Below are 14173 nucleotides of genomic sequence, written 5' to 3'. Positions count from 1 at the left end.
ATTTGAAATCAAAATACCTATTCCACTAAACAGAAGAAAAATTGAAAATATTTCCCAGCTCTTACAGTTTATTCCGCCAGCTTTCCTGAAATTTTATGAAAGAATTGATGCTAGCCAACAGATTCTACCAGATGCTGATAATGAACCATTGGAAGACATTGAACATTTGGACGAGTTTTCAGATATTGAAAATATTGGCAACTGAATTTTTTATTACATTTTATGATCATTTTTTAGAATATATTTTTTTTATATACAAATGGGGATGGATAAGCCTTATTATTTTTTCGAAAAATGTTTCAAAAACTCAAAAACCGTTAATCAAACATTTATGTTACTTTTATTGTGTATTTAATAACATATTTTTTCAAACGATTGTGAACCATATTTCCGAGAAAAAAGTAAAAATCGGATTTCAGGATTTGAAAATAAGTTTAAAATGATGTGTTCTCCAAAATATTGTTTGGTGGCATGTTCCCTTCTGGTTCCAAGGTCTGCATAATGTCAATAAACTTATTGTGGCTTATTCCCAATAAACATAGTAATTGCTTTAAGATGTCACAAGAAAATAGCTTCAGAACAATATCCATATAACTTAAAGTATATGATATTTTGACAGTGTATCTGAACGATAGTCATCATAAATTTTATAGTAACTTTCACAGCAGATGCTCCATCACAGGCTGACTCCGGTATGTCCTCATTTGCTACGAAAACTTTGGACGGGAAATGTATTTAGTGGGTTTAGCCAGTTTTATTTGGAGAATGCTGTTAGTTTTGAACAGTCCTAACTGGAGTACGTGTCGCCCGGTAAAACAAACAGATTGCAGCGGTAAAACTAAAATACGAACAATTAGTTTATTCTGATAAATAGAGAGAGGTTTTGGTAAATATATATATACACATAGAAAGTGGTCTCTCGGAAAATGGCATCGTTAGATTAATACAAATGAAATGTAGTGATTAAGTATAAATTTTCTCAAGGAGTATAATACACACACATCTACAGGGTGTAACAAAAAGGTAGGTCAAAAATTAAATCGCGTATTCTAGGACCAAAAATAGTTCGAATGAACCTAATTTACCTTAGTACAAATGTGCACATAAAAAAAGTTACAGCCCTTTCAAGCTACAAAATGAAAATCGATTATTTCCAATATATTAAATATTGTTAGAGATTTTATATTAAAAATGGACAATATTAAAAATGGAAAATAACAGTGAAATTCGTATTGTAATGTTTTTAAAACTTTTTGTCTCTTAGTACTTTTTCGATAAGGCAGTTTTTATCGTGACGCGGTTTCTTTTTTAATATATTTCAAAATTTCTGAGTACCTAACAAAATGTAAAATATAAATAAATTTTCATATTATTATCAGGTCTCTATAATCTTACTTAACTATTTACAAATATGTAATCGGTTTTTTCAAATGTTCAAAACAACCTCCACTTTCTTGAATATACATTCAACACCATTTTAAAAAGAAAAATCGAATATTTTGGAAAATCATGGGCTTCTGACGAAATTGATTTGCAGCTTCCATGATTATATTCCTTAGTTGTTGTTCGTTCATAATTGGTATGGAATATACGTACCCCTTCATAAACCGCACAACCAAAAGTCAATTGGGTTAAGATCTGCACCTCTGGGTGGCCAAGAAATAGGCGCATCAGGGCCCCTTCCAACCCAGCGTGCAGGGTCATATATAAACCACATATTTTTCCTAACTGCGAGATTGACCTCGTCTAAGTACTCTGGTAGTACGTTTTGAAGAAAGTGTAAATAATGTTCACCGTTTAAATTTTTTGGAAGAAATACTTTCCCTATTAGGTTATTATCCACATGCATGTACTGTACTTTTTTAGTAAAGCAAGCTTAGTACCTTGGACTGATGGCCTTTTCACAAGAAAAGTATGGAAAGAGAGAAGTTTAAAATGAAAGTACGGAATTTTTAATCGTAACTCCTAACAATGGTAATATACTTATATTATTACAATAAAACAATAATGCTAGTAGTTTAATTATCGTATAAATAACTAATTATTATTATTGTCGACAGCACTATTTGTGGGCCAAGCATATATTTCGTTGTAAAATGCCAAACGCTCCTGAGGTATGTAGTTTGCCAGAGTCGGCTATTTTTTTATTATTAATAGAACATTTTTTACCATGTGCTTTTAAAGTCGGCATTGTAATGATTGCAAGAGGTTTGATTAATCGAAAAATATTACTAATTAACCCATCAATACACTCACATGTGATGACGACAGTGCTGAGGTTTTGCAACGACTTTTGAATGCCATAACCAGAGAGGGAGATAGCTTGGGGCTATCATATCTACAACAAACATATCCAGTATCTTGGTTGCTGGATAACAAACGATCTTGACTACAAAGTTCAAATACGTGCTTCGTATAGAGTATGCTAGGTCCGCTTTTCAAACAATGAAAAAATCTCTAATAAACTCTACTTTATCGTTGGATATCCGATACCAATTTGTAAAAATATTCATTTATTCCATATTGCTATACGGAATGGAAACATGGACTCTCTGAATCACAAGTATGAGTCGTGTATAAGCCTTTGAGATGTGGGTTTTTCGAAGGATACTGAAGATCTCTTGGACAGAGCACGTGACCAACAACGAGGTGCTGAGAAGAATGGGGACTAAGAGAGAACTTCTAAATATTGTAAAAACCAAAAAAACGAGCTATCTAGGACATATTTACAGAGAAGAAAAATGGAAGGAATGAAGGGAAAGTGGAAGGAAGAAGAAAATGCTCCTGGCTGAAAAATGTAAGAGACTGGACAGGCATGGACACACATTCGATACTAAGAACAGCTCAAGATAGAAAGCAATTTGCTGTAGTTATAGCCGGTATCCTGCATGGAAAAATACTTGGAAAACGAGGTCCAGGAAGAAGAACATCGTGGTTAAAGAACCTCAGAATCTGGTTCAATACAACATCTGTGCAGCTTTTCCGCGCTGCTGCAGATAATATTAAGATTGCCATGATGATCGCCAACATTCGTAACGGATAGGCACATCAAGAAGAAGAATAATAGCCGGTATAAAAGTACGGTAGGGCGAATGGAACACAATTCGTCAAACCTTTCGTGTATCAATCGGTATCAATAGAATGCTATAACGTTATTTCTGTATTCCTACGTCTTCAGACACTCGGGCTGATAAAAACTCATACACGGAACGGCCAGCAAATGTGTACTGCTATTTCACACTTCAAGTGATAGCTACAGAAAGTGCTATTTACTTTGAAGGCCATAAACGAAAACGATTTACTACTATCGTTTTCTGTCTTTTTGAGCTATATGAACTTTGTAAAAGTTTACAGATTTTAGATTTATAGTATTCTTGACATCTCTGCTATTTTCTTAATGTTTCTTGATCTTACTTCTTTGAGCTCCATCCAGGTGTTTGATTATAGTTGGATCAGAGTCTGTTTCTGGAATTCCTTTTGACTCAATATTTTCGGCGGAGACAAGTAAGACAACCAGAGTAGTAGGATGTCTAAACAAAACTCTCTGGAAAAAGAAATACCTTACAACAAAAACAAAAATTAGAATGAAAAATGAGGCCGATGACGACATATGCTGCAGAAATAGGGCCAGATCCTCAAATAAAAGAAGAAAAATAGGTTATCTTAGAAAAATGTTGTCAAATAACATCTCCTTTTAAATGTGCCTATCTTCTAGAGATGTTAGCGACCACATTGATCCATCTTATTCTATTCGCAACAGCTCGAAATAAATCAGTTGACGTTAGACAAGTCCACTTCTTTAGATTAGCCAGCCAGGATATATGCCTACGTCCAGGGCCTCTCTTACCCTCAATCTTGCTTTGTAGAATCAACTGTAAAAGAACATCAATGGATGCTAAAACTGATGTTAAATCAGACGTATGCCAATCAAAATAAAACAAATAAGAAGAAGAAGTGATACTGATATGGCATTAGATAATTTAGATGAATTGTTTTAAAAAAATATGTATAAAATGTTGACTCAGATGACTAAAACATATAAGTTACAATATCCGCTTTGAAAGGATTTTTAAACAATCGTTTTATGTGTACACACAATAATATCCCCTAAAACAGAATTACCACCCACATTGAGATTTATTTCCAAAATCCAGTAATGGATGCTAATGAAAATTCACACTGAATGGCTATTTTTTATTTGTCCGAAATTTTTAACCCTTTTGTTTGAGTTCTGAGTTTTAATTCAGACTGGTAAACTTTTTTGGGCATGAAATAAAATTTCAAAGCAAATAATGGAAGCCGGAGTAATACATTACAAGGTGGATTAAATTACTTTATTTCTTTTGATAAACAGCTATAAAAATTGTCGGTTGACATTTTTCATTCTAACTTTGTCCTAAGTTTAAATAAAAATGATGGTGAACACGAAAAAAATATAAATACTAGACCATTAGTAATAGTGTAAAACCACAAACAAATATCCTTCTTAAATAGTCAACTGAATTAAAAATTAATAGTTTAGTAGGAAGAAAAAACACAAGAACAAGGCTAAAGGTACATAATTATTGGAAACCGCTCGACCGGAGGTTCAGGGTTCAGATGGCACAAGTCCTGTCTAAGCACGGAGTCCCCGAAGCTTTAGTAGCACAGGAGGCGGTCCGATAACCCCTTCTGTATAGCATATAGACAGCAGACGTGCCAAGAGCACCCGGCAGACTACTCATCCTTTATGCAGGCGACACTGCAATAACGGCAAAACACAGAAACCTGGATGTAGCTGTAAGAAATCTATGTACAGCACTGGATACAATAGCAGATAAATAGAAGACACAATAGAAAATAGTCATAAATCTATGAAAACACATGCAGTTACCTTCAAAAACAAATAAAAGAAAGCTTAAAAGAACAGATAACAGTGGAAGATAGACGGATAGACCCATTGTTCGAAATTCTCACAAAAGTAGTCATTAAATCTTTATCTATTCACAAGATTATTTCTATCCTTATGGTTTAACCTGGGGCACACCCCCAGCCAGTGGCGGCTGGTGTGGTAAAATTTTGGGTAGGCCAAGCCAACAAATTTCATATAGCTATGTGTAATCAGTGGCGGATCCAGAGAGGAGTCACGGGGTAATTGGGTCATGACCCCCCCTTAAAAATATTTGAAAACCCACTTATCCTATTGGTGGTAAGACTAAAAGTGACCTTGCATCAGAGAAAAGTAATCACCCTCAAGATCCATGACCTCCCAAAAAAATTTCTGTAGCCGCCAGTGTGTGTAATACATATTTTTTATTTTGTGTGAGAGTGGGAATCTTCTAAAGACCGTACCAGATGAATCGTACCTGGCGTCTGTTGGATTCAGAGTAAAGGGATTACATCTGAACGCAGTTCCCCCTGGGGAAAAATCATGTAAATGTGGTTTTTTTTCGAATTTTACGAATTTTTTAAAATTTATGCAACCGTTTGCAATTGTGTTGTTTGTTTAAAAATATGTTACAATTATAGATTATGTTACATATTTTTTTATCATAATTTAAAAGAAAATTTATATTACAATTCGATAATTACAAGTGACAACGATGGTCGGCGTAGGCCCGATCGTCTGGTGCCTAAACAGCAAGCATAAACACGACAATATAAATCGTTGTCCGGCAAGCTGCTTAACTTCAAACGCTTTTTGTACGGGGATCTTATGTGAGCTGGGTCGGCCAGTTCCGATCGGGCCTATTAATGATATTTAAAATGCCTGAATACGATTCGATGCTTTCTGTGGTAATATAATAACATAGGTGTTTTAACTGACGCTAATGTATTGAGTGATTTAGTACATTTAAAAGTTATTTACATGCATTAACATAATTTTTGAATATATGTTTTTTAATTTTAAAGCTCTTAAAATTATTGGGTAGGCCCGGCCTATTCTGCCTACCTCCATAAGCCGCCACTGCCCCCAGCCGCTGATTTCAGAGAAGTACACGGACCCTTTTACTGCGAATGACTTAGACGGTATCGGTATAATAGATGGGGAAAGTCTCACATCTGCTGATGTCAGGCAATAGCCTCGTTTCTTTCCCGAAATCACGTAAAAACAAAACATCAAAACAAAGTCGAAAGCTGGCCGTCGAAAGACTTGAAAGGCAGTAGATAAAAGTTGATTGAAGAAGACACAAGCTCTCGTAGTGTCTTACCTCTCCTAGTATCTTACAAGTAGTTAAATCTCGACTTAAAAAGTTTGAAAGAAATCTCGGTCCGCTAGTACCAATAACCCTCGTTACTCGTTAATTGTACGTTTGAGTTGTAAGTGATTCCTCGCGAAATTAGTGGAAGCTGTAAGATTGAAATGCCATATATCTAGGCGAGTGATACTCATGATACTCATATAGTATGTAATAGTAAGGGCCTGAAGTGAGAAAATAGCAGGCTATATTAGTGCGCAGAACATTATTACAGATATAATATCGTAGTTTTAGTTTCCAGGCATTTATATTAGTTTTAGTATTAGTAATTTTTCTCGATATTATTTTACTTTCATGTATATTTCATCTCCGTTTTTATTTACAATAAGCGTGTTAAAATCACTTCCCACTTTTATATTTATTGGGCTAGATTTAAGCCATTTAGAAGCGAGACTGGTTGGTATTTTAAGTACACAACTTATTACCTTTTACCAGTGAACCAGCACCTACAGAACCTGAGATTATTTAATAATTGCACAAACGTGTGGTCTGATTACAAGCTGCAACACCCATCGAATGGGAAAATTAAGCTAAATACTTAGGAGTCATAACGGATAACGTTTACGTCACACGCTAAAGCAACAGTCCAAAAAACAGAAATGATTAGACCCACAATCAGAGTACTCATCCTCCACCTCAGTCCTAATCCCTTTTGGGATGTGGTGACACCATCAGGCCTTTACAAACTGTAAAGAGTACTCATAGGAAGAAGTAAATCATAATACCCATAAGATATGCGTGTCTTGCATGGAGACACACATGTAACATAAATAAAAGAAGATCGAAGAAGAAACATTAACGTAGATACGTAGCTTAACGCTTCCTCTTCAGCGATTTAAAGCAAGTAAAAGTACTGAAAACAATAGAAGAAAAAGCCGGAGCAAAATTCGCTGAGCTAGATCAGATCCTGCGGAACATAATGGAGTATGATGTGTTCCATAGATGGAAACACAGAATAATAAAACCACAAGTGTTAGCAAACGTACAGCAAAAACTAAGTATCTGACTATAGACAAAAGTAGTATATACATATGACAAATACATGTACCTTGGAGTGGTTTTAGACTCGACAGAGAAAAATGATCCGAAACTAAAAACAAGATTAACGCAAGCTAAAAGAACGATAGGCTGTATGGTAAGATCGGAAATATTCTTCTTCTTATTGTGCCATTATCTTTTGCAACGTGAAATATCTTTTTAACACTGAGGTTAGTCCAATCTCTGATATTCCTCAGCCTTTCTTCCAATCCTTTTCTTCCCTCTACTCTTCCTTCCATAATGATGTGTAGAAGAGAGTATTTATCATTTCGAAGTATGTGGCCCAGATACGATGTTTTTCTTATTTTACTTGTGTTCATAAGCTTTCTTCCATACCCATTTCGTCTTAACATTTCTTGGTTTGAGACTTTTTCAGTCCAAGGAATTTGAAGAATACTCCTATATAGCCACATTTCGAATGCCTCCAATTTTTTACGGATTAGGCTTTCATCTAGAGTCCAAGCTTCTACCCCATACAGCAGTTGCTACCATACATAACATTCGACGAACCTCAATCTGATAACCATACTCAATTTTATTCGGAAATATAATATATTTGAAGCTTTTATTAAAAGTAGTCTGTTATACAGAGCTGAAACTTAGAGAATAACAAAAAATAACAAAAGAAAGCTGGATACAGTCAAAATGGACGTCTTTAGGAGGCAGTTGGAGTATTTTGCACAGAGAGAATTCGCAACAATGAGATAAGACGACGAATGGGAGTTGAAGGTTCAATAACGACAGATGTGGAGATAAAGCAACTGATATTGTACGGACATGTCAAAAGGATGGAAAATACAAAACTCCCGTAAAAGATTATGGAATGGGTTCCACCAAAGTGCAGAAGACGAGGAAGACCCCAAAAATCCTGGAGTGAAGGAATAAGTAAGGCAATGAGCACAGCAGACCTTAGATGGGGCCAATTGAATCTAAATTGCATCTAAAACAGTCTTTCACAGTTTTCAACCATGACACTTTCCTTCTTCCTATACTACTTCCACCTCTTGACTCTTATCTTTCCTAGAGTGGGCAAACACCAGCAAATCGGTGATAAGTCAGTTAAGACAATAGCGGGTCTAAAGCGCCTTCCGCTGTCGTGCATTATTCGGTAAAGATTTCATATGGGGATCCTTTTTCGCAGGACCCCCAAATGGCAAGCATTTTCATGATAGTAGCCTCCTATAATGCATCAGCGTGCTATGTGGGGGATGGGGTGGAGGAGAGCCTTGGGAGCATTGGGTCTCGGAGGACTGGCGCCAGATTTTCTCGTACCAATCCCAATGAAAGGTATGCTCGAATGTCCATATGAGTATGCAAATCTCGGAAGGTGGGGATTACTTCTTTTGCTTAATTGCGTGAATTAATAATTATCGAAATAATTTATTTTTGATCATCCTTTTTTGTGTTTGTTTGAACCTGATATGATTTAGTTTTACACATATGAAGTTTAATTTGATAAAAACAGAGTTTATGTAATATTGTATAACTCACCTGAGCAGATCGAAAAAAAGTTGTAAAGCTTTTGGTACTTGCACATTTTACAAACACCTTTCACAATTCGTATAAAATTTACTGTGACACTTCCCATTTCCGACGAACATAAATATTTGTTTACGTTTCAAGTCGAAGATACACAATAATCTTAAAATACAAAGGAACTTACCTTTAATGGCCTTTTTATGGTCACCGTCTCTATCGTTGTAGTTGGCTGCGACACGTTTCTGGAACAAAGATTTTATCTAGAAACAAGTCGTTACTCACAGTATTTTAAAGTGCTTTTAACTAGCAGATTAATGTTTAAAGAACTATTACTATCGGAACAATTAAATAAAAAAAAAAGTGATAAAGATTGATGTCCACAGAATATTTACATAGTATAGATGTTGTATTTCGGATTAAACCACAAATGATTGTAATGAAAATTACATTTTACATTTTCAAAAAGACATAATATGTTTTCAAAAAGAAATATTATAAATTAAGATTCTGATAACCTCTAGATGTTTATGTCAATTAATCGTCCATTACAATTTTATTGTCAATAAATTGCAATAGGACATCAGATGTCAATTTTTACTCGTGTCTCGCTTTTGTTCGTGTCTCGCTTATAATAAATATCGTATGTATTCTTATAATGTTTATGGGATTGATTCTATGAAGAGTTCCATATAGTGGAACTCCAGGGTAGTTTGCCCCTTGCAGGTGGTTAATTACTTGAACTCACTAGATACTCATAATTCCGTTTATTAGTTCTCTAGGTACAAGAACAGATAGTACTCAGTTGACGGATGACAACACTAACTTAGACCGTTCTCTGGATTCTTCATTCTTAACACCTTAAATGCCACAGGGCATAGTAAAAAAAATCATGTAGGCCAAAATATTAAACACATTTAAAGTATTAGTCTATGCATTTTTAATAGTTATGCTTTAGTTTGAGTAAAAAATTGACTTTAGTCTTGTGCTTAGCTCTTTTTGGTATTCCGTTTGTTTTTGAAACAGGACATCGGTGGTTGGGTATCGTTCTCGTTTAATAAGTTTGTTTCGTTCTACTCTCGTCTGTTTTTTAATATTCGCTCTAACCAATCTATGGTCACTCCCGGTATAGAATTTGTTTAGTACTGTCACGTCAGTGTATATGTTTTTGTTATTGGAGAGTATGTAGTCTATTTCGTTCTTAGTTTTCTTGTCTGGGCTGATCCATGTCCATTTACGTTGTTTAGATTTTTTAAAGAAAGTGTTGAGACAAAATAAATTTTCTTTATTTAAATATCTTTAAATACAACATCTCACCCCTTTCGTTCCTATTGTCCAGCCCAAAGCAACCGATATATTGTGTGTCGCCCTTTGCTTTTGTTCCAATTTTCGCATTAAAATCTCCTGTGATTATTACGAAGTGTGACTTTCCTTGGTTCCTTGCTGCTGTCAGATCCTCGTAAAATGATTCAGCTTCCTAGTCTATTGAGTTTCCTGTCGGCGCATATATATGTATTATCTGTAAGCTGTATCTGCTGTTCAAAGCGATGACAAGATATATAAACACACAATATTCAACTAATATGTTTTAATTAAAATTTGAAAAGATAAAAAACTTCAAGCGACGCTTGACGTCAGATTTTATTACTAGAAAATATATGACCTTTTAAATTTAAATATTTTCGCTCTCATTTTCAAATTAAAAGGTTTAATAAAACACGTTTCCCACTTCATATTTTCTACCTATTAGTTTCATTTCGTATGAAATGAAGTTTCTGAAATCTTTCAAGTCCGCTCTTCAATTCCAACGAGCTCAACTAACATGCTTTTTAGCTAAATGGGCGTGGAATTTATGATAAAAGTCCGTATAGGCCTTTCCTCTGGCTCATTCTAAAGTCCGAGTGTATCTCTAATGCTGGCTATAATAAGCATTCCTGAGAGCATATGAGTCTCGTAAAAAACGTGTTTAGCTAAAACGCCTGGTAAACACATAAATTTTACGAAGAGAACAGAAAACACTAACAGAAATTAAATTAGATTTAATGAAAGTTATACCTCAGCACAAAGTGCGATTGTCGAGAGCAGGGGCGTCGCTAGAGAATGCTAAATTTAACGTTAAAAGAAATACGAGATATGACCCATTATGAAACCAGATTGGCTTAATTAGAAAATTGTGCTGTTATGTAGAACTGATGTAGGCGTTGTTTTTTAATTAAAAAATTTTAAACAAAAAGAGAAATCAAACGATTTCTACTTAGCGAAACCGAATTCAAATCTTAACCACTGTGTTTCCTAAAATTTGCGAAACAAACAGCTGGATGAATTACTCGGCAAGGGAATCTAAAATTGCATCCCACAAGCCGTTCATCCTAGTCAAAATTCGTAGTGAATTCAGTTTCTCGTACTTCCAACGAAGTAAATAACAAAACAGAATGACGGTATTAGATTTTTGTTTTGATAGAGTGCAGCAACAACCGTTGATACGTATTTCGACCTCCTTAAGTCTCTTCAGAACGGTATAGCCACTGCTCTGAGCAGTGGCTATACCGTTCTGAAGAGACTTAAGGAGGTCGAAATACGTATCAACGGTTGTTGCTGCACTCTATCAAAACAAAAATCTAATACCGTCATTCTGTAAAAAATTTTAGCTTATTCCAGAACAATCTGCTTTGCTAGATTTGCTTACTATATAACGCGAGTAGTTGCATTTTTAAATATTTTAACCGTAGAACACAACCATTCGTATAATTTACGAACGCTGATTATTTTTTTAAGATTTGGCAACCTTGCATAAATCGTAGAAGCATATGTATTGGTATTGGAGTAGCTTCGGTTTCGGTAATGAGTTTGCAGTGTTTTCTTTTCTAACGTAAGTTTTTTTATCTTGGTATTATTATTTTCTTTTCCCATTCACAGACAATTCAACTTAAAAATGGCTAGGAAATTTGACAATAAAAGAGCCTTAACCCAATTAGAATTGGAATTGGAGGCTGAAAAAATATTGATGTGTGCATTAGATGATGGTAGCCTACAATCAAATGACGAAAGTTCTAGTAATTCAGAAAGTGAAGACAGGGTGCAAATGTTTCAGCTCGTCTGAAACAAAATACAAGAAAGAATTTTCTGGTGAAGAAAACAGCGAATTTTAAGTATAACAGTCCTAAAACGAAAAAGAGAAGGCCTGCATGTAGAGTTCAATATGAGATATCTTTTGTGGAAAACGACTTCAGCAAGACCATTCATTTCAGCAAATAATAACTCAGCCTCATTAAAACGCAAAAGCAAAAGTTGGAGAGCGAGAAACCTAAAACATTGTGGACGAATCTGAACCGTATACTTCCAATTTGACTAAGAGTCTCAAAGGCAAAAATGGTCATAGCTGGTGTACTGTATCTAATCTTCGGAAACGTACTACAAAAAGAATATTTTGCATATTGTTTAAGGACCATCTGGAAAGGCAAAAGATGCTTATACACAATTAGATGTATTTCGGTGTTTAATGAACGATTCTATGTTTTTAGTGAACAAACACAAACCTATTCACAAACTTAAGCACAATGACTTTTGCTCCTACTACATCATTCCACTTGACATTGACGGGTACTAACTGATTTTTCATACCATCTTTCTATCCGTTAGCCCAAGACTCCAGAACAGATCAGAGGTAATGTAAGTCGATAAAACCTCACCAGCTACAGGGGGTCATGTAAGATGCCCCCATTTTCAGTTTTTAATAATCAACAAGTTAACAGTCTATTGCATTTACCTTGATAAATACCATGGAATTATATTTTAATACGGATGTCCTTCCAATGTTTTTATGTGGCCATACAATGTTTTTTAACAACTTTTTATGTAAGTAGTAAAAAACCAACGTGTCATTTCTATACATTTAAATTTTAACTTACTTGTTTTTTAATACTGGTATTTTTACTCTCTTTTAGTAAACTGATGATGGAATGATTTAATTCCGAAAAGATCTTCTTTAAAATAAAAAATGTTAAGCTTTTAATAAGCATTTTTTTATACCTTAATACACACGAACACCACGTGCTTTGTATTCAATAAGTATACTAGCCACTCCTGGATATCTCCACTTCATGGTTTGTTCCAGTTTCACTTTTGACTGAAACTATTTACGGAAGTTACCGAAACGTCACAATGGACAATTGGTTCACTTTCAGTGAACCTTGCGGACCTCTTTCGAAGCCTCCTTACAACCAAACAATTATTAGTACTTTGCGGCAAGATAAACCTGAAATGATTAATCTTAAAAACAGAGAAATCGGAAACTCAAGATTTTGCTTTAACCGAGAGAAGACGTTAGTTGTAAATCCAAAAAGAACAAAACTGTTCTAGTTTTATCGACAATGCATAAAGGTTCGGTTGTGTGTCCAACTACTAAAAAACCAGAAATAATATTGCACTATAACCAAACAAAGGGTGGTGTGGACACTTTAGACCAAATGTGTGGCCACCGAAGTTGCTCCCGAAAAACTCGACGATGGCCGCTTTGTATATCCTATGGTATGATCAACTTAGCGTGTATAAACTTTTGAATTATATATAATCATAATTTATCAAGAAATAATCAGGAACCAATGACGGGAAAGACTTTTATGTTAAATCTACATCAACAACAAGATTATGGCTTGAAAATCATTTTGCGATGCCGACTTTGCAACGCTCGGTGAAGCTTCTGATTAGCGATTTAATTCAAATTCCTTTGGAAGTTGCTGATCTCAACCAACCTTCCAACAAACGTACTACATGCTACAAATGTCCCTCCAAAAAAAGAATAATGACGTCATTTCATTGCAATCACTGCAAACGAGTATTTTGCGCAGAATAATGCGTGCTCGTTGTTGCGTTACCTGTGACGTAGATAAATAAATTTTGAATTTTTTTGCATATTCATCTTAATTTTTTGTTTCACTTTTTTGGAACTGAAAAAAAAATCGTAAAAATTACTGATGGTTAGTGTCTACGGGAATGTAAATTAAGGTTAGTGTTCTAGGGTGATTATAAAGTTTAAAAGCGTCTAGAACACACGTTATAATAATAAGTTTAATTTAATCTAGGGAATTGTAACAATGTTTTGCATTTGTGTAACAACACTTTATAGACTAGTGTTTGTTAAGTCCTATCTAAATAGATAAAAATACTAATAATACTTGAGAATGACAACTACAAGCGATACTGGGACCGCACTGTGCTCACAGACCAGTGCGGCACATAATAGACCAGATCTCATACTAGTTAATAAACTAACGAGACAAACAACACTAATTGATGTGGCGATACCCAATAACAATAATCTTCCTGTTAAACAGAACGAAAAGATCGCCAAGTACAGAGATCTGGAAATTCAAATACGAAGACAGTGGAGAATGGAAAGTACCCAGACAATACCTATTATT

The 14173-nt window shown here is 34.9% G+C and overlaps 1 protein-coding gene across 1 annotated transcript in view; it reads right to left on the bottom strand.

Moving 5' to 3' along the window:
* The window catches only part of LOC140444956 (transmembrane protein 47), a 635087-nt gene that overhangs the window by 527893 nt on the left and 93021 nt on the right, over nt 1–14173 (bottom strand). Inside the window, exon 2 of the mRNA XM_072536682.1 lies at nt 8941–8998. Within this exon, the coding sequence (XP_072392783.1) occupies nt 8941–8998 (58 nt within the window). The remainder of the gene's footprint in view (nt 1–8940; nt 8999–14173) is intronic.

The sequence above is a fragment of the Diabrotica undecimpunctata genome, chromosome 7 (genome assembly GCF_040954645.1).
Source record: "Diabrotica undecimpunctata isolate CICGRU chromosome 7, icDiaUnde3, whole genome shotgun sequence".
Taxonomy (NCBI): Eukaryota; Metazoa; Arthropoda; class Insecta; order Coleoptera; family Chrysomelidae; genus Diabrotica; species Diabrotica undecimpunctata.
The sequence above is the reverse complement of the archived record's forward strand: the minus strand, read 5'-3'. Positions and strand labels throughout refer to the sequence as shown.